Below are 19638 nucleotides of genomic sequence, written 5' to 3'. Positions count from 1 at the left end.
TGCTGGGACTAGGGAGGAATGGGGCCTAGGGAGTAGGGAAGGCTGGTTAGTAGCACCATTGTTCACTTTCTGTTCTGCCCTGTTTCTGAGAGATATGAGGCTTTAGGCTAAGATGGATTAAGGAAAGTGGTTGTGGTCATCTAGGGTAGTGCTAAGGAATGACCCTGATCTCTCTGTTAACTTACTTGGGGGAAGGATCAGGGAATCTGAACCAGGAAGTCACTGAAGAAGTGTGACCTGGGGCTAAGAGATTGTGGAAGGTGCTAAAGGACAAGGGCAAGGGACCCTGACTACTATCTCCATGGGCTCCCGAGCCTTGTTTCGATAGGCCCTTCGGATGGTGTCCACAGCTCGCTGGTGAGTCACCTGTTGGAGGCTCTCCCCATCCACAGATACAAGCTCAAAGCCAGCCTGATGGAGAGGTCACAGCCTTAGCTCCTTCCTCGTTGCAGTCCCCCCTCTGGGGCTCTGGCCTCTCACCCCACTTCCCAATCTGAGACTGGAGGAGGAGCGAGGGGGAAGTATCCAAGGGAAGTGTGTGGGGGAGGGTGGGGGGGACGACAACACTGACAATGAGATTTTTGTTCTGTATTTTTTTTTCTTGCTGTGTGTGGGGGGGTGGAAAGACATAGACAATGGTCCCTTTGTGCCAGGACTGGTGTGGGGGGGGGAGTGTTTCTGCTCCACCCAAGACAATTCTCCCTCCTCCCACCCCCACCCTGTTCTGCTTAGTCATAGCATCGTTGGACTTAGAAGTGAAAGGGATCTTAAAATCACCTTGTCCACCCTTCATTTTTACATGAGGAAACTGAGTCCCAGAGAGGTGATGTGACCTGTAAATGGGTGAGCTAGGTCTTTTGAATTCACATCTAGCCTGCTTTCCACTCGGTCACTCCTGATTAAATCTATCCCCCTTGGCCCCAAAGACACTATGCTTCCTCTACTCCCTGCCTCCCCCTCCCCACAATAGACGGGCCATATTTGGGACTCAGATTGGAATGGCTCCCCACGGATGTATTTTGCCCCTACCTGCAGAGCCCCACTGAGGAAGGCTGCTCCTCCAGGAAAGATCTTCTCAATCTTCACCATGGGCTGCACCTTGGACTCGATCCCCCCGGAAATGCTGATTCCTGGGAGTGGGGCACGAGGTCAGACTCCCACCCCCAAACACCTCCCGGGAACGGTGGCTAGCGCAGTCCTCAAAGCTGGGGAATTCACCGCACCACGGCCCCTCAGCGACCCCTCCCACTGGCCAGCTCACCCAGGGATTGTCTGAGCTTGGAGAGAGTGACGGTCCTGAGCTCCCCGTCTCCGTCGCGATCCGGAGGCGTCTCTTGCTCCTGGGTGCCTCCAAGCTGGTCAGGGTCCCCAGCGATCACCTGCGCTCTAGGGGCGGGGAGGGGAAGCCGGGAGCGGCGGGACTTGGTGTAGCGCCCGTTCCCGAGAGCCGGGGACGGGGAGCGCCTGCTGCCTGGGGACTTGCAGCGGCTCCGGCTGCGGCTGCGGCTGCGACCCCGACTCCGGCTGCGTCGGGCATCCTCGCGCGCCCGCCTCGGGGGCTCGCTCAGCAGCCAGTTGGGCCGAGGGGGTCGAGGGGCCACGGGGGGCGGCCGGGGCGGCGGCGGCGGGGGAGACGCGCTGCGGCGGCGGCCGGGGCAGGAGAAGGCATCCACGGGAACATCCCGCAGCGGGGGGAAGGGCTTGTGCGAGCGGCGAGGGGCAGCGGCAGGAGCCGGGGGACTCTGGACGTCCGCCGGAGGCGAGACCTGCAGCCCAGCCAACCGCTCGCCCAGCGCACCCACCGCCGCCTCCTCTTCATCTTCCTCCTCGGCGAAGCCATTCACAGGGAGCAAGTAGAAACCTCCCCGGCTGTCTGTTGAGGAAAGAGGGGGTCTCAGCCCCACCCTCCTTAGCCTTCACTACTGGCCCCCTTTGGGGTGGCAGAGGTCACTAAGGAAGAATCACTAAAGACCAGGCTCTGCCCACTCAACTCTCCACTTCTCCCCCGCCCTGCCGCCCCCCACTCTGTTTCCTAGGACCTCGGTACACCAGGGTCGTAGACTGAGAAGAGGAAGAGACCTCAGACTGCTCTAGTCCAACGTCCTCATTTTACAGATAAGCAAACTGAGGCACAAAGTGCTTATAGTGACTGCCCAAGGTCATGAAGGTCCAGTCCTTTAATTCCAAATCCAGGGTCCTTTCTTCTCAACCACAATGACCTTTTGTACAGGGCCTACTAAAACTACGTACCTATATTTGTGTGGGATCTACTGAAACCAGACTTTTGTGTTTTTAAAATCAGATTTGAGGAGGGTCTACAAATGACTAGTCAGTCCTGGGAGCTGACAGGCCAAACGCAGGAAGGAATCCCTGTTGGCCTCACTCAGCCTTCATCATCTTTCACAAATACTATTGTAATAACTGCTGGATAGTTCAGTGCATAGATCACTGGGCCTGACCTCAGACACTTACTAGATGTGTGACCTTGGGCAAGTCACTTAACCCCATCTCATCTTTATCATCTGTAAAATGGACATAATAACAAATGACACTTAACCTCCCAAGGATGTTGGGGATAAAATAAGCTAATATATGTACAAGCAAAACAGTTTGTATTTGCAAGACTACCTGTAATTATTATTGACTGGATTCCCTCTTTACAGTCTCCCCCCTGTCTCTGATCTCTCCTCCACTGAGCTGCCAAGATTATCTTCCTAAGGCACAAGTTTTACTGTGTCACTCCCCTATCCGAGAAACTCGAGTGCTTCCCTGTTGTCTCTAGGACAGGGCTGGGGAACCTTCAGCCTGGAGGCCAAGAGTTCTGAGAAGTCTGGATTCAGTCAAAGGGCCACACTTGAAGACCTAGAGGGCCACATGTGGCCTCGAGGCCACAGGTTCCCTACCTCTGCTCTAGGATAAGATAGAAATTCTTTAACTTGGCTTTTTTCTTCATGATCTAGCTCATCCTGCCTTTCCAGCTTATTGTGTGTCATTGCCCTTCTTGGGGTCTCAGTCAGACCCACCTAGCAGCAGTTCCCTCTACATGACATTGTCACTGCCATGTTTTTGCCCAGGCTCCCCTTCTGGCCTAGAGTGGACTCTTCCCCACACTTCTGCCTCTTAGAAGCCCTAACTTCTTTCAAAGCTCAGCTCATGTGCCACCTTCACTAGGAAGCTTATCCTGATTCTCAACAACTGGGAGTGCCCTCTTCCTCTTCAAATGATCACAAATATATACTATTCACATGTTGGATCTCTCCCAGTTGAATCTAATCTTTTGCTCTAGAGGACAAGGTCTTTTGTTTCTGTATCCCTAATGCCATCTATAGACATATATATATAGATATATATGTGTGTATGTATATATATGTGTGTACGTATACATACATGCATACATTCATATATACAGTGCTTAGCAATGATGGTTGGATGGTATTGGAAGACCAGATCTGATTGGCTGAGAAAGGCATGGCACCTGTCAGATGAACATAACAGTTTAGCTAGCAGGGCTTAGATAGTAAGCTTCAGTGGTAAACCCTGGGAGAGTCTATGTATAGGGAGAGACTACACTTATCCTGGGGGTGAGAAAGTGGAGTTCCAGTGAGCACAATTCGTATTGGGAAAAACATTTAGACCTCCTATCATTTGGAGCCAGTCCAGGGCTGATGAGCACTTATGGATGTTGTAGCAGAGATTTCTGCTTAGGTATGGACAGAACTAGTACCATTTAATGACTCTTCATTTTCTGGAACTGATTCCAGCCTCTTACCACTGTCACCCCCAAGCTAATTCAGGTACAACTGAAATTGCCCTTTCCCTCTCCTTTACTATTTACATAGCTCCAGCAAGACCCAACTTGTGTTTATGTAAGACCATTAAAAAACTTGGTTTGAAAATCCAAACTGCCCCCTTCTTCCTCCACCCTGGGGCAGAATCATTCCTCACCCACCTACCCATAACAAGGCATTCTCTGTCTAGAAGTCAGAGTCTGGGCCTCTGGTATAGTGCTTTCTTCTCTCCTCGTTCCCTCCCCCACCCCTTGCTTTAGACACTAACCAGGCACAGGTGTGATGAGGTGGCGCTTGGGTGGTGTGTCCTGCCGAGTGGGTCGAAGAGCTGGGGGCCTCACTGTGGGGAATCAGATGGTCAGTGATCTCACTGGCCCAAGGCCTTCTTTGTCAGGTAGAAAATGTCATACCATACAGTGAGTGGATCCTCATGAGATTCCAGGAGATCCATTCACACACACACACACACACACACACACACACACACACACACCTGCTCGGCTTTTGAGTGCTTCGTATGCTTCAAGCTCCGCGGGCGTCACTAGGCTGTCAAATTTGCTGAGGTCTCCAGGGGTCACTGCACTCCTGGAAGGTGCAGGAAGGAAGGGGGTAGTGAATGAGGAGGCTTAGCTCCAGGAAAGGAAGGTAGGGGTGTGTGTGTGTGACACATGATAGATCGTCCTAGATGCTGCCTCTTCTTGGTGCCCTTACCTGATGTCCCGAAGCAGCAGCAATTTCTCTGGCCGGTCCAGGATGGCCAGCAGTGGCCGCACCAGGTCCTCTACCCCGCCCTCATGGACATACTGCAGACATAATGACTAAGGGTCAGACAATGAAAAGATTTGTGGTCTGTGTGCATGATGGGGGCTGAAGAAAGTTGGAGGTCCTCTGTCTAGTCCTACCAGTCCTGTCACCAGAAACTTAAGACCCCTGGGCTGCTTCTGCTAACCTTGGTACTGGTAACATTTCCTGCCAGGATAGGGGAACAGACTGGACGACTTGGGCTAGGAGAAGAGGGGAGAGAGGAGCCTGGTGTTGTGGCTCACCCTAGGAGAGGGTGGAGAAAGGGCCATGGGCATTTCAATGCTTCCACAGAAAGCAGCCCTCTGTAGGCAATTGGGCCACCTTGGGTCTTACTCTAAAGTGACTTTGTTTTAATTTAAACACTGGACTCTATTTGTCTAGAGGTGGACACTGGGCAGTGACTCTGGACGAGCAGGCAATGGGTTGGGAGTCTTGGAGATGAAGTCACCGTCTGGGAATTTCTGGTCCAAGCGAAAGGTGAGGCTGGGGGTGGGAGAAGGGAGGACCTCTCGCATCTGCCAGGTGAGTCTCCAGGTCTACAGCCACACACAGGCTGCCATCCCCAGGGTTCCCAATCCACCCACTTATACAGATCTGCCTAGCGATGACGTGGAGTACAGCTCCACCTTGTGTCCGTAGTGTGACACACAGATAAGGAGCAGTGCAGAGACGCACCCTCTGGTGCCCAGAGAAAGGAAACACAGGCTGCAAAGATACACAACGGCCCCCTTGTGGCCAGAGTGTGACGTGCATGCGCACGTGCGCGCGCACGCACATACACGCATGTGCCCATCAAAACATGGAGACACGCACTTTTTCTGGTTACCAGTCACACACACCCACAGACAGAAACACACACACGTAACACAAATACAGAGATGCAGCACTGTAGACTTGGAAGGTATCTTATCATCCTTCTGGTACCACCTGAAGCAGGAGGTAGAAAGGAATTCTTTCCACATCATCCACCAATCAATAAGCATTTATTAAATACCTCCTATGTGCCAGGCACCATACTAGGTACTGAGAACACAAATATAAAGAATGAAACAATCTCCTCTTCTTACCTTCTAATATCATACCTTGACAAGTGGCTGTTCAACCTTTTCCAGAAGACCCTTAGTAAGCGGGCATCTACTATCTCCCAAAAGATCCCATTCCACTTTGGAATAGTTCTAATTGTTAGGAAGTTTTTCCTTTCCTTGACCTTCACACCACATACACCCAGACACATATGGCAGACAGTCATACATACATAAATTGCATCAGTATCACCATCCACATCGCCTAGAGCTGGATCTTCAGGATTATCTAATTGAAGCTCTTAATTTACAGAGGACAAAACAAGCCCAGAGAAGGAGAGCTACTTGGCTAAGATCACTTCCTAGTCTATGTATCGTATACATCCTGCTAATATCACAGAGGTTCAGAGCCGCCATTCCTCCATCTATTAAACAAATGTGTTGGCTGAGATGGTCTCAGAGACTTTTCCTAGTGCTGCTGTCCTTCAGCTTTATGCTGTGATGATTTGGCCTCCTGTCAAGTTTTGACAAAATTGGAAGCTTCTTGAACCTCATTTTCCCCTCTGTAAAACAGATGCCTTGTCCAACCAAAATTGTACACTATCTTCTAGAGAAAGAGTTCTTTCCTCAGGGAGGGATACCCTCAGACATCTGGCTGATAGGTCCCTGCTTTTGTTTAACCACTCACAAACTCCTCTGTTTGCCATTTAGAGCCCTTCACAATCTGTCTCTAGCTTTTGCAAGCTAATTATGAATTACTCCCCCTTACACAGACTCCAAGCCAAAATGGCATGCTTGCTGTTTTCCATATAAGATACTACATTTTCTGCCTCTGTGCAAAGTCATGGGCTGTGCCTCTTGTCCAGGAGGCCCTCTCTCCTCACCTCTACCTCTTTCCCAATCATTGTGCATTTTTAATATACCCTATATCTATCTGTGAATATTTTGTTTTCCACTAGAAAGCAAATTCCTTGAGGCCAAGGAATTTGTATATCCTGAGCACCTAGTACAGTGTCAAGTACATAGTAGGTATTTAATACTTGTTGGTTAATTGGTCATCCCCACCCAACATCATCTCCTCCAGTATGGATAGAAGAGACAGGGAGGTGACAGCCTAAGTGAGTGATACCTTCCCCTACTAGGGTACTGGGGTACTTAGGGGGATGATGATAATTTATATAGCAATTTAAGGTTTGATATGGATCTTATTTGATTCTGACACCTTTTTGAGATTGTTGCTATTATCCCTCCTCACAGATGAGATTAGTCTCCCAGAGGTGAAAGGATTGCTTAGGTTACCTAGCTAATAAATATGGGGGGTGGGATTTGAGTACAAGCCTTCCTGATTCTTAAGACCAGCACTAAGCTACTCCCCTAAATAAATGGATATTAGGGGTTTAATGGTGGGAGGGGAAAGGTCAAGGTGAAGGAGGGAGCCGAGGGAGGCCTACCCGAGTGCAGTGACGAGTGACAGCCAGGACCTCATCATCGGTCAGAAGGCGCCGGGCCAGATCCTGTATGAGGGGGAGACGGCTCTCCCACGCCTGGATTCGGTCCTCTCCATTGGACAGTTTGCTGGAGTGTCCCTCTGATCCAGGGAAAAGCATGGTTTGGGCTCTCTCTCTGTCTAGGGTTGGAGGTGGGGTTGAGAAGGACCCACAAGGGAACCAGGATCCAACAAGGAATGAATTTCTTGATGACTATGCAGACAGGGTTTGAAGACCTTGCCCATATAGACTCCATGCTCCCCAAAACCACATGCATACCAGCCCCCTCCCCATACCCTGAGCCCAACCCATAACACTGTTATGTTCTCTGAGAACCAAACCCCAACACTGCCAGAGGGAACTTACCCCTTCTCAGTTTCCAGGTAACAAACTTCTGCACGGGTCCTGATCCCCCTATGGAAGAGAGCTGAGCTCCGACCTCATGGCTGCATCAAGTCAGCAAGTACCTACTGACCACCTTTTCTCCTGTGCCAGGCCCTGGGCTTGGCTACACTGAATGTGGGGGAGACTAGGGGGGAGGGATGGAATGGAGCAAGAGACAGGAGAAATTGAAGAAACGCTCCCAGCCCTGAGGGTTCACAGCCTGGCTGGAGAAACAACCTAACACATACTGAGCAACCAGAGAATGAGACAGGGTGCTGTGTTGCTATAACAGTAATAAGCTGGCTGGCTGAGGACTGACCAGCTGTAGAAGCTCAGAAGCACACGCACACACCACACCAGGTCTATCCCTTACTCTGGCTTCCTCAGGGGAAGGAAGTGTTTACACCACAACACAGACCCTCCCACCTTGCTTTCCCCTCTCTAAATCTCAGTTAACCTGAGGTGACCTTGCTCCCCACCACCTGGGAAGGCTAGCCAGACTCATTTCACTGACAGCGAAGGTCAGTTAAGCCAGTCTCTTACACTGGTGAGGGGACATTTCAAAGACAGGAATCAAAGGCCTGCCTCCATCACAATTATTCTTTTACCTTTCTCTCCTTCCAGATGTGAACGGACCCTGCAGGTACTCTCATGCTCTAGCACCGAGGCCTCGTTCTTGCCATCTCCTGCTGGCCGCCCACTCTTCCCCCCCTTGAAGAAGAGGTTCATCAGGGTCTTGGAGCGCTGCAGGGCACCCTTCTCTGGGGGCGACCCTGACTTCTCCTTCCGTCGCTGTTTTTTCTCCTCTGGGTGTGGGAGACAGGAGGCTGGAGGGCTGGGGTGGGAGGGGGAGTAACGGGAGGGTGGAGATGGTCTAAAGAGGGGATGGAGGGCCACTGGAAGGGGTTGAGGGAGGGGAAGCAGAGTCTACCAGCTTTCATCCAGAGATCTCACTGTAGGAGAATGGCATCTAGGTACCCTTCTCTCTCCTCCTCTCCATCCTAACCCTCCCTGGGAAACTTCAGCCTAGAGTAATTTGGAGAGACTTATGTGGAGGTGGAAAAGGAGAAACAATATGATAACAGAAATAGGATGAGACCTAGTCCAAGATTGCAAGGGCAGAGCCAAGCATGGGGGTCCGAGACCTGGGGTAGGGATGGAGTTAGAAGCTATCGTCAAAGACTCGGATTGGGTAAGAAGAATAAGACGCGCCCATCCCCAACATACCCCATAAGGTCAGGTAGCTCTGGGAGCGAGTGATGGGTGGCCGAGGCCTGCTGAGAGCCAGGAGTAAGGCTGTTTTGGGAGACTCGGACAGTGCGGTGTCAAGGCGAGAACCGGATCTTCGGGCAAGGAGGGGCCCATCTGATCGGATGGCTGTGTCTCTGAGGATAACCGTAGGCCGGACACTGCACCATGTCTCCACTACCCCGCTGATCTCTGGCTCAGTCTGTATGGCTGTGTCTGCCCGTCCCCAGCCCCTGGACCCTGACCCAACTAGCTCCTCTGTGGATAGGCCAACATCCACCATGTCAAAGGGGAGGCAGCTGGAGCCAGAGCCAGAACTGTAGGGGATGCTGGAGGAGTAGGAGGACACAGTTGAGCTACTCTCCGACGTCTGTGACAGCTGCTGCAGGGGCCCATTGTTCACTATGAAGAGGCAGGGGCCTAGGTCAGTCTGGGGAGATGGACAGGAGCCTACCCTCTCCCTAGAAGCCTGGTCCTACTTCCTCCTGGCCTTCTAAGATCCCCGCTGTGTGTAGAAGGGGACTAGCCAAGTTGGGAGCAGTGTGGTAGGAAGAGCTATGGTCTGGGAATCAGAACACCTGGGTTTTAGTCCCAGGTCCTCCACTGATTCCCCAGGTAACTTTGAGCAAGTTGCTTTCTATCTTATCTCGGGCTCTTTCCTCAGCTGAGGAGTGAGGGGATCGGATTATTTGTGATGATACTTACTTGCCTACCTTGTAGGATAGCTGTGAGGTTCAAATGACAAAAAGCTCTCGGTGAACTATAAAGTGCCACATGATTAATTGCAAGCTAAATGATTATTGCAGATCAAGGCTTCCGCACCTAGACCTCTGTCCTTGCTCATCTCGGCCTTGTGGCTTCCCTCAAGTCTTAGCTAGAGTTCCAGTTTCTGCAAATGGCCTTTCCCAGTCCTCCTTCACCTGGGTACCTTCCCTGGGAAATATCTTGTTTGTGCATAATTGTTGTCTCCCCCATTAGACTGTGAGTTCCCGGAGGGCAGGCACTGCCAACGGTGTCCATGGCATCAAGAACCCTGGTTGTAGATGGTTCTTCTAAGGCCCTGCTCTTCCTTGAAGCTAAGCTTTCCTAAGGGACACAATTCTGAGAGCTGTAGAATTAGGGATTGAGTTTAAAGTGTCAAATTCTTTCAAAGGCGATTCAAAGATACCCTGGACCCCAGCTGAGTGACTGGTGGGGGGTGGAGGTTCTTGGAGGGAAGGGAGGCTTCTGGGTTAAGCTTAGGACACCCAGGCTCTGGAAAGGTCCCTCTGCCCCATTCCCCAGACACACATGGAGCCCCATGGAGTCTAACCCATTCTGCCTTTGGAGCATCTTACGTTGGTCCAGCCAGCAATACTCGGATACCATCTCCTTGTAGGCTGGATACCTTCCTGTCTCCTAAAGGGGAGGGGGGAAAGGGGGAAAGAAGGTAGAGGAGGAAGGGGAGAGGAATGGAGAGGGAGGGAGGAATGCATTGCATTAAGGATGGGGATGGAAGGGAAATTAATGGGTCAGTGTGGGATTGGGGAATTGAGAAATGGGGATAAGGGTAGGAATATGGTATCTTAAGCAATGGTGAGAATATGACCCAAGAACTGGTGAATGATAGCCACTCCCTCCCTGGTTGATCTCTTAAAATCAAATCTAGGGCAGCCAGGTGGCACAGTGGATAGAGCACTGGCCTTGGAGTCAGGAGCTCAAATCCAGACTCAGACACTTATTAGCTAAGTAACCTGGGGCAAGTCACTTAACTCCAGTTGTTTTCCTTCCCCTTCCCCCACTCCCCAAATCAAATCTACAAGTCACTTGACTCCAATTGTTCCCCCCACCCCCAAATCGAATCTAAAAGGCCTACAATCTCTTCTTCCTTTCACTACTAATGGCCCCAAGGAGCAATCTCCTTCTTGACCCCAAGCCTTGTTCTCTTGAGAAATCATCCAGTTCCCCCCACCACTCTGAGATACAGAGCCCCTCCTTCCACTGAGAAACTAGGGCTTGAGCTCTCTGATAAAGTCAGCTCCTTGTTTAGTACTTATACTTGCTACTTTTAGAAAGTTCTTCCTACAGTCTGACTTTTATCATTCCTAACCTAGTAGCTACCATTTCTGCCTTCCATCCCCAGGGTCCTCTGGGTCTATGATAGCCTTGTGGTCAAAGCCTACCTTTATGGTCAGCATGATGTGAGTCTGGCCCTTCAGCACCTCTACAGCCTGGCTGTGACTGATGTGGTCAAACTTCACTCCGTTGGCTGCCAGGACCTGGTCTCCCACTTTGATGCCATTCTCTTCAGCCAGTCCACCATGGTCCACTCTGAGACCAGGGAGATAAGTCAGAATACCTCCATCCAAGGGCTCCTCCCAGCCCTTAACCCCCAGCCCCCATCCATTCTACTTACTTGGAGACATAGATTCCCAGACCAAACTCTCTGCCCCCTCGGATGTTGAAGCCAAGGCAGAAATCATCAGAGGTCGTGTACAGGTGCACTATACGCCTAACTCCATCGTCCGAGCTGCAGTCTGAGGGTGTTGAACTGCATTTCTCCACCACTAGCCTTCGATTGACCACATCCACCCTAGTATCCAGCAGACCAGCCAAGAGAGTGGGGCATTAATCACTAACAACGTAGGACAGGAGGTGGGAGAAGCCCTCCAGCACTTCAATGCCCCCCCATCCCCAGGCACAGGGCTCCCCACAGACCCTCCTTAGATACCTCTCACATTTCACTGAGCAAGGGTTAGGGGAGATAGTAGCTCTTTTCCCAACTAGAATTCCTCCAGAGCTGGATAAAAAGCCCCCAAGAAAGTGAGCATCATTTTGGGACACGGACATGGGACAAAGAGATGCGGAAGGAGAGTCCCCAGGAAAAGAGAGGATGAGGTCTGAGTTCCCCAAATGCTACAAAGATGGTCAGGCTCACTCACCAAAGGCCTACCCAAGGGACACAGGCAGGAAGAAAGAGCCCAAGAAGAGCAGGAGGAAAAGAACAGCAATCTCTGAGGAGAGAGAGGGGGGACATAGGAGGGACAGAGAGAAGAAAGCACAGGACAGAATAACAGACCCAGTAGGGAGAGAGGGGCTTGTATCACCATTTTAGATTTGGGAGCTCTCTCAGCCCACTGAGGGGGTCACTGAGTCACTTTTTTCCCCAGGCTGCAGGAACTAGTCTGTGGCCACACGTGTACTTTCCAGGTTCCTTACAGAGCCCTACCAAATTACAGGCCCTCTTCTCAGAATCCCAACCCAAGTCTCACCCCTTCCCTTTCCCTTTCTCCCAGAGGCCCTGTCTAGGTGAGGGTGAGCCAGGGGGAGGGAAGGTAAGATAGTTGGAGCCCTTACCACGTGGTTTTCTCCTTAGAGAACTTGATCCCGGGCACACGGCCCATTCGCCTCACCATCATACTCAAGCGGCTGCTCCCCGTCAGCACCTTCACAGCGCTGCTCATAGTGGTACTCTCCAGGCTAAACCCATTCACCTCCGTGATTTTGTCTCCAACTCGGAGCCCAGCTCTCTCTGCAATGGCATAGGATGAGCTGAGTTCTTCCCTATGCAGCTTGGGAACTCTTAATTCATCCTGTCTCCCCCTTCAGACAGGGGCTCCTCAAAGGCAGAAGGGTGATTCCTCACTCAGATCCAGTCTCCACCCTCCAAACCTGGGGCTCCCTGAGGATAGCAGTGTTTCTCATTTTAGAGTAGGGGCTTTCTAAGAGCAGGGCCTTGTCTACCCATTCATTGTGTCTTTCCACTCTGGGATGCCTGAGGGCTGGATTTTGTCTTCCCACACAGTGTCTCCCTTTTTTGATCAGAGACTCTGGGGAGAAGGTTTTATCTCCTTATTCAGATTGTGGGCTCCCTGAGAGCAGGGCCCAGTTTCTCCCCTCTCTCCTCCCCAGGACCCAGAGAGTATAGCAGAAACTCACCTGCACTGCTCCCTTCCTCCACTTTGCTGACAAAGATGCCCAGACCATGCTCTGAGCCCCCACGGACACTGAAGCCCAACTTTCCTGCTGGGCTCTTTTCCACAGTGACTGCATTGATGATGTCACTCTCATCACTGTTGGCTGAAGGCAAAGAAAGATGAGCTGGCATTGTGGACACTCGCCTTCCCAGAGGGAATGCCTAGCTTTTTTTTTTTTTTTAGCACAGTAGGATATCACAGACCATCCTTTCTCCCCTACTGCAGTGAGGGGCCCTCTTCCCTGGGGGGCAGAGGAGAAGATGGGACAGCCTGTAAAATCCCTTCTAGTCTAAAATGTCTATGGTTATGAGGGCAAGCATGGTACAGTGTAAAGAATCCTGGGCTTGAAGTCAGAAAAGAATTGAGTTCAAATTCTACCTTTGACCTTCGCTATGTGACATTGGACAAATCACTTTATCTCTCCAAGTCTGTTTCATCTGTAAATAGCCATAGTACCTACCTCACAGAGTTATTGTTAGGCTCAAATGTGGATAATATGTGTGTAAAGTGTTTGTGATATATGTGATATATATGTTGATAAATGTGTATATTGTACATATATGTGATACATGTAAAGTATTAACCAAAGTTTACTATTATTACTTATGATCATTACTTTTATTAAATAAGCCAGAGAGGGTACCTGTCATATGACAATACCTAAAGACTCCATCTGAAAGAAAAAAGGATTCTCTCTCCTTTTCTTTTCACACATTCCTTTACAAAGAGCTCCCATATATCAAACCTTGTGTCCAGCCCTGTAGAGATGATGGGAGAAGTCATTCAGAACCTTGCCATAAGTATATCTGCTGAAGGGGCTATGGATGGCTTGGGGGTGAATGGGGAGGATATGATAGCACTTTTCAGATATTTGGAAGACTGTCACGTAGAAGAAGAAACTTACTTTGCTTGGCTCCAGAGGGTGCAGGGAGGGTGATTTTAGACATGCAGTCTACTGTGACTTTCCCTACACCAGGGGTTCTTAACCTGGAATCCACAAAGTTTTTGTTTTTTTGTATTTTAATAACTGTATTTCAATACACTCAGTTTCCTTTGTAATCCTATGTATTTTATTTTGTCCATCTGAAAGCATTATTCTGAGAAAAGGTCCATAGGTTCCACTAGAATGCCAACGGGATCCATGATACCCACACAAAAAAAGGCCTACACCATAATTATCCATGATTTGGCAGGTGACATTAGATTGCAATAAACTTTGGCCAAGAATTCTAGAATTTTGAGATAAGGAGCAAGAAAGAATAGTATAGAAAATTGATGACAATAAAATTCCCAGAACCACTTTGGGGCTGAACTGGGATAAATATAAAGCCTTATATTTGGATTCAAATAATCAATTTTACAAGCACATGGGGGAGGAAATATGGTTAGATCTTCTGAAAAAGATCCGGGGGTATAAGTGTACTGGAGGCTCAACACTAGTCAGCAGTGTGATAGGGTAGTCAAAATGTTAATGCAATTGAATTAATGGAGGGAGTCTAGAAATGGTGATAGTCTTATTGGTCAGACCACAGCTAGAGTTTTGTGGATTCACATCTGAGCAAGGACATTAATGAAATGGAGGATATCTTAGAAGAAGGTGACCAGATTGGTGACGGGTCTCAAGATCATGGTCATATGAAGGAAGGATATGAGAGCTGCCTTCAGGTTTTTGAAGGGCTGTCACATGGAAGAGGGATTAGATGTACTCTTAGCTCAAGAGGGCAGGACTAGGAACATTGGGTAAAAATAACAGAGAGATAGATTTAGGTTTTGATGTAAGGAAAAACTTCCTAAGAATCAGTTATCCAAAAAGAGAATGGACTGCCTTAGGATGATATTAGGTTCCCTCTTCCTAGATGTATTTAAAAAATTAAAAGGGCTAAATGACTACTTGTTGGGTATATTGCAGATATACTCTGGTTCAGGAGTGGGTGGGCACTAGAAGGATGCTGAGGTCCCTCCATGCTCCTGAATTCTACAATTATCAAGTGGAGACCTCAAGGGGAAACCAAGTCATAAAGGATTTTGGATCCTTCAAAGAGCTGGTTTAGCACCATCTGGGGGAATCTTTGTTCCATTGCCCTAATCCCAAACCACAGATAGGCTCTCCTCCAAAAATGGTTCTGGGGACAAGCTTAAGGTTCTGAGCTAGAGAGACAAAGGAGATATCATAACCATTGATAAGCTCAGTTTGGGACATGGTTTTGAGGAACCAGGGAGACATCCACATGGAGGTATACAGGTTGAGACATAAAGATTTGGATTTTTCTTTGTCTCTATATTCACACTTGCTCTCCTGCCCCCACTCTAAGCATTCTCTCTTTCTCCTAGGGTTGTTGTGAAAATCAAATGAGATAATATTTATAGAGCACTCAGCACAGTGCCAAGAACATAGTAGGTGCTTAAAGAAGGTGCTCTTTCTTTCCTTCCTTCTTCCTTCCCACCTCCTCTTCCTTCCTTCCTTCTTTCTTTCCATCCTTCCATCCTTCCTTCCTTCCTCCCTCCCTTGGTTCCAGGCTCACAGATTGGGTGGGGGTTTTAGGTTCTAGGCTCACAGGTTCCAAAGTTCCAAGCTTAACTGCAGAGGAAGTGCTGCTCATCCCCTCTGGTTTCCCTGACTCCCTTCAAATCTTAGGCAAAGTCCCACTTTCTGCAAGAATCCTTTTTCCATCCCCCTTAATTCTAGCACCTTTCCCCTGTTGATTATTTCCAATTTATCCTGCCTATGGCTTGTCTGTACTAAGTGGCTTTATGTTGTTGCCCCCATCCCCCTCCCAGACTGTAAGCTCCTTGAGGGTAGGGGCTGTTTGCTCTTTGCTGTTCTTTGTATCTCCAGTGCTTAGCACAGTGCCTGGCACATATGGTAGGTGCTTAATAAATGCTAGTTGGCTTGATTCTAGACTCAGAGATTGACTCACTATTGAGAGAACAGTAAAGTTAGAAGCCTGGTTTTATTTTCCAGGTCCTGAGACTTGAGACTCAAAGATGAGAAGGCGAGATTTCAGTTCAGAGATTATGGAGCCCCATTCTAGGCTTAGAGATTGAGGAGGTTCTAGATTCAAAGGCTGGGGTGGGGGGAGTGGGACTCTGGTCTCTAAGGCTAGTCATAGGTTCTAGGTGCTAAGGCTGGAGGGCTTCAGGATCAATGATTGAGGGTGTTTCTGAATTGAGAACCATAGATTTAAGGTTCAAAGTCTGGGGGGAGGGCAACGCCCCAGGCGTAGGGGTGGGGGGTGGGGTAAGAAAACTCAGTACAAGGGTGAAAGGTTCTGGACTTAGAAGCTAAGAGGTGGTTTGAGGCTCGGGCCAGAGGGTCCCATCCCCATGTGGCTTCGGTCTGGGTTTTGAAGAGGTTCTTTAAACAAAAGAGGATGCCCCTCTCCCCCTTCTCCCTTGGGGCTCCAAGAGGAAGAGATAGAATGACCTCCAGGGGGCACCAGGGTGCTCGGGTGGGGGTGGGGGTGGGGTGGGAGGAGCTCCAATGGCATCGTGGGGTTTTTGGAGAGGAATCTTAAAAGGGCCACGCACCCTTAGCCTTTGCCCTCCCAGTCAGTAGAGTGACCCATTTGGCATTGGCCTTTTCAGAGCCATCTTTTTTTTTAAGTCCCTGCTCAAGTAACTCTGAGGCTGCAGGCTTCCCTAAACAGCCATGACTTCAGCATGGCCGCCCTGGCCTGGTCAGGTAAGTGACTTTGGGGCACAAGGCCCGGAATCAGAGGTGGGGTGGGGTAGGGAAGAGATTAAGGTGGGAGCCCCTCCTTTTAGCTGCAAAGCTACGGCTCAGAGCCCCAAGCAGGAGAGGGGGGGGACGGTCCACCCAGGGCAGGACCCTTTCCATCCCTGAGCTTCATTTCCCCTGTCTATAAAATGGAAATATCCTTTGCCCTGCTGGCCTCCGGGATGTGATCGAGCTTTGAGCCCGAGGTCCTTCCCCTCCCCTCTCCCTCCCCCTTCTCCTCCCCCTCCCCTTTCTTCTCCCCTTCCCCTTTCCTCTCCCCCTTCTCCTTTCCTCTCCGTTTCCCCCTCCCCTTTTCTCTCCCCCTCCCCCTCAACCTCCCCCTCCTGCAGCCTGAGCAGACTGGAGGCCCTGACAGACTCAATTTGGGACATGAATTTGAAATTTCCAGGTGGAGATGTGGAGGAAGCCATTGCTAGTACAGGCTGTGTTAAGGGTAGAGACCATCCCTTCCCCTCCCCCCATTCTTTCACCCCATTCCATCCCCATTCTTTTCTTAGATAAAGGCAACTTTGGGATTCTCTTAAGGCAGGGGTTCTTCATCTTTTTTTTTTGTCATGTACCCCACCTTTGGCAGTCTGGTGAAGCCTATGGAGCCATTCTCAGAAAAATGCTTTTAAATGAATCCAATGAAACATACAGGATGACAAAGGAATTCTACTGAAATATGGTTATAAATAAAGATATTTTTTAAAGTGCTCGCAGACCCTAGGTTAAGAATTCCTGTCTTAAGAGAATGAGATTCTCTGAAAATTTCATGTGGCTGGGGCAGCCTAATAGAATCAGGTGTAAATGGCCCTAAGGTATTTCTGGAACCTAGTGTCCCTGAAGTCAGGTGCTTCCAAGTGTTTCTGGAATTAGACTGCCTATGTGTTTCTGGGGCTGTGGCCTTGTGAGAGTGGGGCCTAGGAGAGAAGGAGAACCAAAGCAACCCAGGGGTTGGAAGTGGATGGACTTGAGCATTTATTAAATGTCCACTGTGTGCTACAAATATAAACAAGAATGAAACTATCTCAGTTCTCAAGGAGCTTATATCCTAAGTAAGCTGGGGTGTTGGAGGTAGCTGGGAAGAAAAGATGAGGAAGGGGATGCAGGATGTCCAAATACTTGTCCCATTTCTCTCTTAGTACTGAAAACAGGTAAATGCTACAGGATAGACCTAACTGTTGGAAATCCCTTCCCTTTCCTGAGACTGGATCTCTTTTTTTTTTTTTTTGAGCTGGCAGGGGTGGAAATCCCAGGTGTAAGGTGTCCTATGCACTTTATTTCCACATTCAAAGCCCCTGTGGTCTGATTGCAACCTGCCTTTCTAACTGTACTCTTCAATACAGATCCCTTTTTCTAGGCCACGGTCTTTACACAAGACTCTAGTCTCCAAGCTTTTGTTTTCTTTTCCTGGGCTGCCCTCTGGGTTTCCCTAATCCAAATGATACTGGCTTCTCTGGATGCACATTTATTCTGACTCCCTAGAGGAAACTATTCTGAGCCCCTTGCCTAGCTCATACTGATCTGTCTCTCATTTAAACTTCTATAGTAGCTCATCTACTCATTTAGCTCAGAGCAAACATGATGTCATTCTGTGAGGTCAAGACACATACATCGGTTTTGTGATACCTGAGTAGCCAGCTATTGCTAGAAAAACCCTGCCCCCAGCCACTAACTGCAAACCCCAGTCCTGCCGTTTGGCAGGTAATTGAGAGTGTCTTGGGCCCCTAAGACATTTCCAAGGAATGTAAGCTAATTACCAGGAAAGCCTAACGATCTTCCTTTAACTAACTGAGTGGGCCAGCTGGAGCATCCCTCAGTCTGCCTATGGCCTTGAAGGATGAAAGCCTCAGCCCCAGATATTCTTTTGAATTATGTGACTGTTCCTAGCTCTTATCTCATGAGTCATGTTGTGGGATGTATGGCAAACTGGACACAGAGATCCTGGGTTGTAATTCCAATTGACACTTTGTCAGCTATCTGATATGTTGTATTTACAATCTATTCAGGAGGTTCCTCTAATGTATCATGGTCATAAAAAGTGAAATAACACAGGCTTGCTGAGTCTGCAAAGTAACATATGTAAACTTTAAGAGATAGTTAAGCACTGAATCCTGTATTGTCTATATAAACCACCCTCTCGGTTTAAACGTGGTCATTTGCTTTGGGAATTTTCCCTGGATGACCGCCGGCTAATAAACTTCTCCATTCAAAACTTATACTCTGTGGCGTGTCTCACTCGCTTCTGGTATAACAGTTTCAGCCAGAAAGCGAGCTCCCTGGGGGGAACTAGGGGCCTATGGTCCAGCATAGGCCAACACAAAACTGCATGCATGGGGTCATCAGCAAATACCTTTGGATGGATTGGAGTAGGGCAGGAAAGACAGCAGTTAGAAATGAGATTAAGTTTGTTGTAGAGAGGAATCTTGCTTCAGGCAATTGGACAGGGATCCTATGATTGAGAGTTTGCACTCCTGTGCTCTCAGATTTGGAGGGAGCTAGAACTAGGAGAGAATAGCCCCATATACTTATCCTTCCATGCCTGGGATATCCAGTCATTCAGAACCCTTTTTCATAAGTTCCTGGGGACTCAGAAGCCCTGATCCCTTGACATAACCTGGGAGCCTTACTCCTGTGGTCACATTCCAGAGCCAGTTGTAGGGGTGAGTGTTTCTCCTTTTCTACCCAATGAACTTTTCTTTAGGCTCTTCTGTCCTAGATATGTTTATTAATCTCTCAGGGACAAGAATGACTGGACTTACTGCAAAGAGGTTGATGATTGCTCTTATCTCTACCCCAACCCTGCCTCATTTCGAGCAAGAAGTAGGCTAGAGAGAACTCAAGAGATCAGACTTCCAAGAGTGGGAAGGAGTGGGGCAGAAGGAGAGCAGGAGCACTGAGGCACAGCGGGCGAAAACCATCTGTCTCTCATCTCTGGTGCCCACTCATAACTTCTCCACTGCTGCACTCCCCCATGCCCTCCCCTTCAAGTCCTGGGCCCCTCCCTTCTCTGCAGGCACGCTCCCTACCTTCTATGGGGGAATTGATGAGGATGACTCTGCCCATGGGTGAGGAGGCTCGGATTCCCCGGGGGGGCCCATACAACAGCCGCTGTTGCCTCCTCAGCAGGTATCGCGTTGCGGAGCCAGTGTCGCTGCCCAGGTGGCCACGGGAGGAGAGGGAGCTCAGTGAGCCCGAAGACAGGTCCCCCAGGCCCAGGGGGTCCAT

General features: G+C 49.4%; 1 protein-coding gene across 1 annotated transcript; it reads right to left on the bottom strand.

Moving 5' to 3' along the window:
* Nucleotides 1–147: 147 nt before the first annotated feature.
* On the bottom strand, nt 148–19638 carry PDZD7 (PDZ domain containing 7). The gene is made up of 16 exons (XM_036736558.1): nt 19440–19638; nt 12652–12792; nt 12070–12244; nt 11129–11305; nt 10896–11043; nt 10071–10131; nt 8713–9135; nt 8094–8291; nt 7468–7515; nt 7066–7241; nt 4500–4591; nt 4282–4373; nt 4057–4128; nt 1262–1873; nt 1030–1130; nt 148–411 (listed from the first exon to the last, which is right to left on the bottom strand). The coding sequence occupies exons 1-16, from the start codon at nt 19636–19638 to the stop codon at nt 244–246; spliced, it is 2883 nt and encodes a 960-aa protein (XP_036592453.1). The 3' UTR covers nt 148–243.

This window comes from Trichosurus vulpecula, chromosome 8 (assembly GCF_011100635.1).
Source record: "Trichosurus vulpecula isolate mTriVul1 chromosome 8, mTriVul1.pri, whole genome shotgun sequence".
NCBI lineage: Eukaryota > Metazoa > Chordata > Mammalia > Diprotodontia > Phalangeridae > Trichosurus > Trichosurus vulpecula.
This window is presented reverse-complemented; position numbering and strand designations above follow the sequence as displayed.

Bases quoted from the DNA above. Each gene is read 5' to 3' on its own strand.
- PDZD7 (XM_036736558.1), bottom strand. From the start codon at position 19,638: ATGGACCCCCTGGGCCTGGGGGACCTGTCTTCGGGCTCACTGAGCTCC. The intron at 7,242-7,467 runs GTAAGTTCCCTC...CTCCAACCCTAG, and splicing joins TACCTGGAAACTGAGAAGGG to ACAGAGAGAGAGCCCAAACC. The intron at 1,131-1,261 runs GTGAGCTGGCCA...CCCCACTCCCAG, and splicing joins CAAGCTCAGACAATCCCTGG to GAATCAGCATTTCCGGGGGG.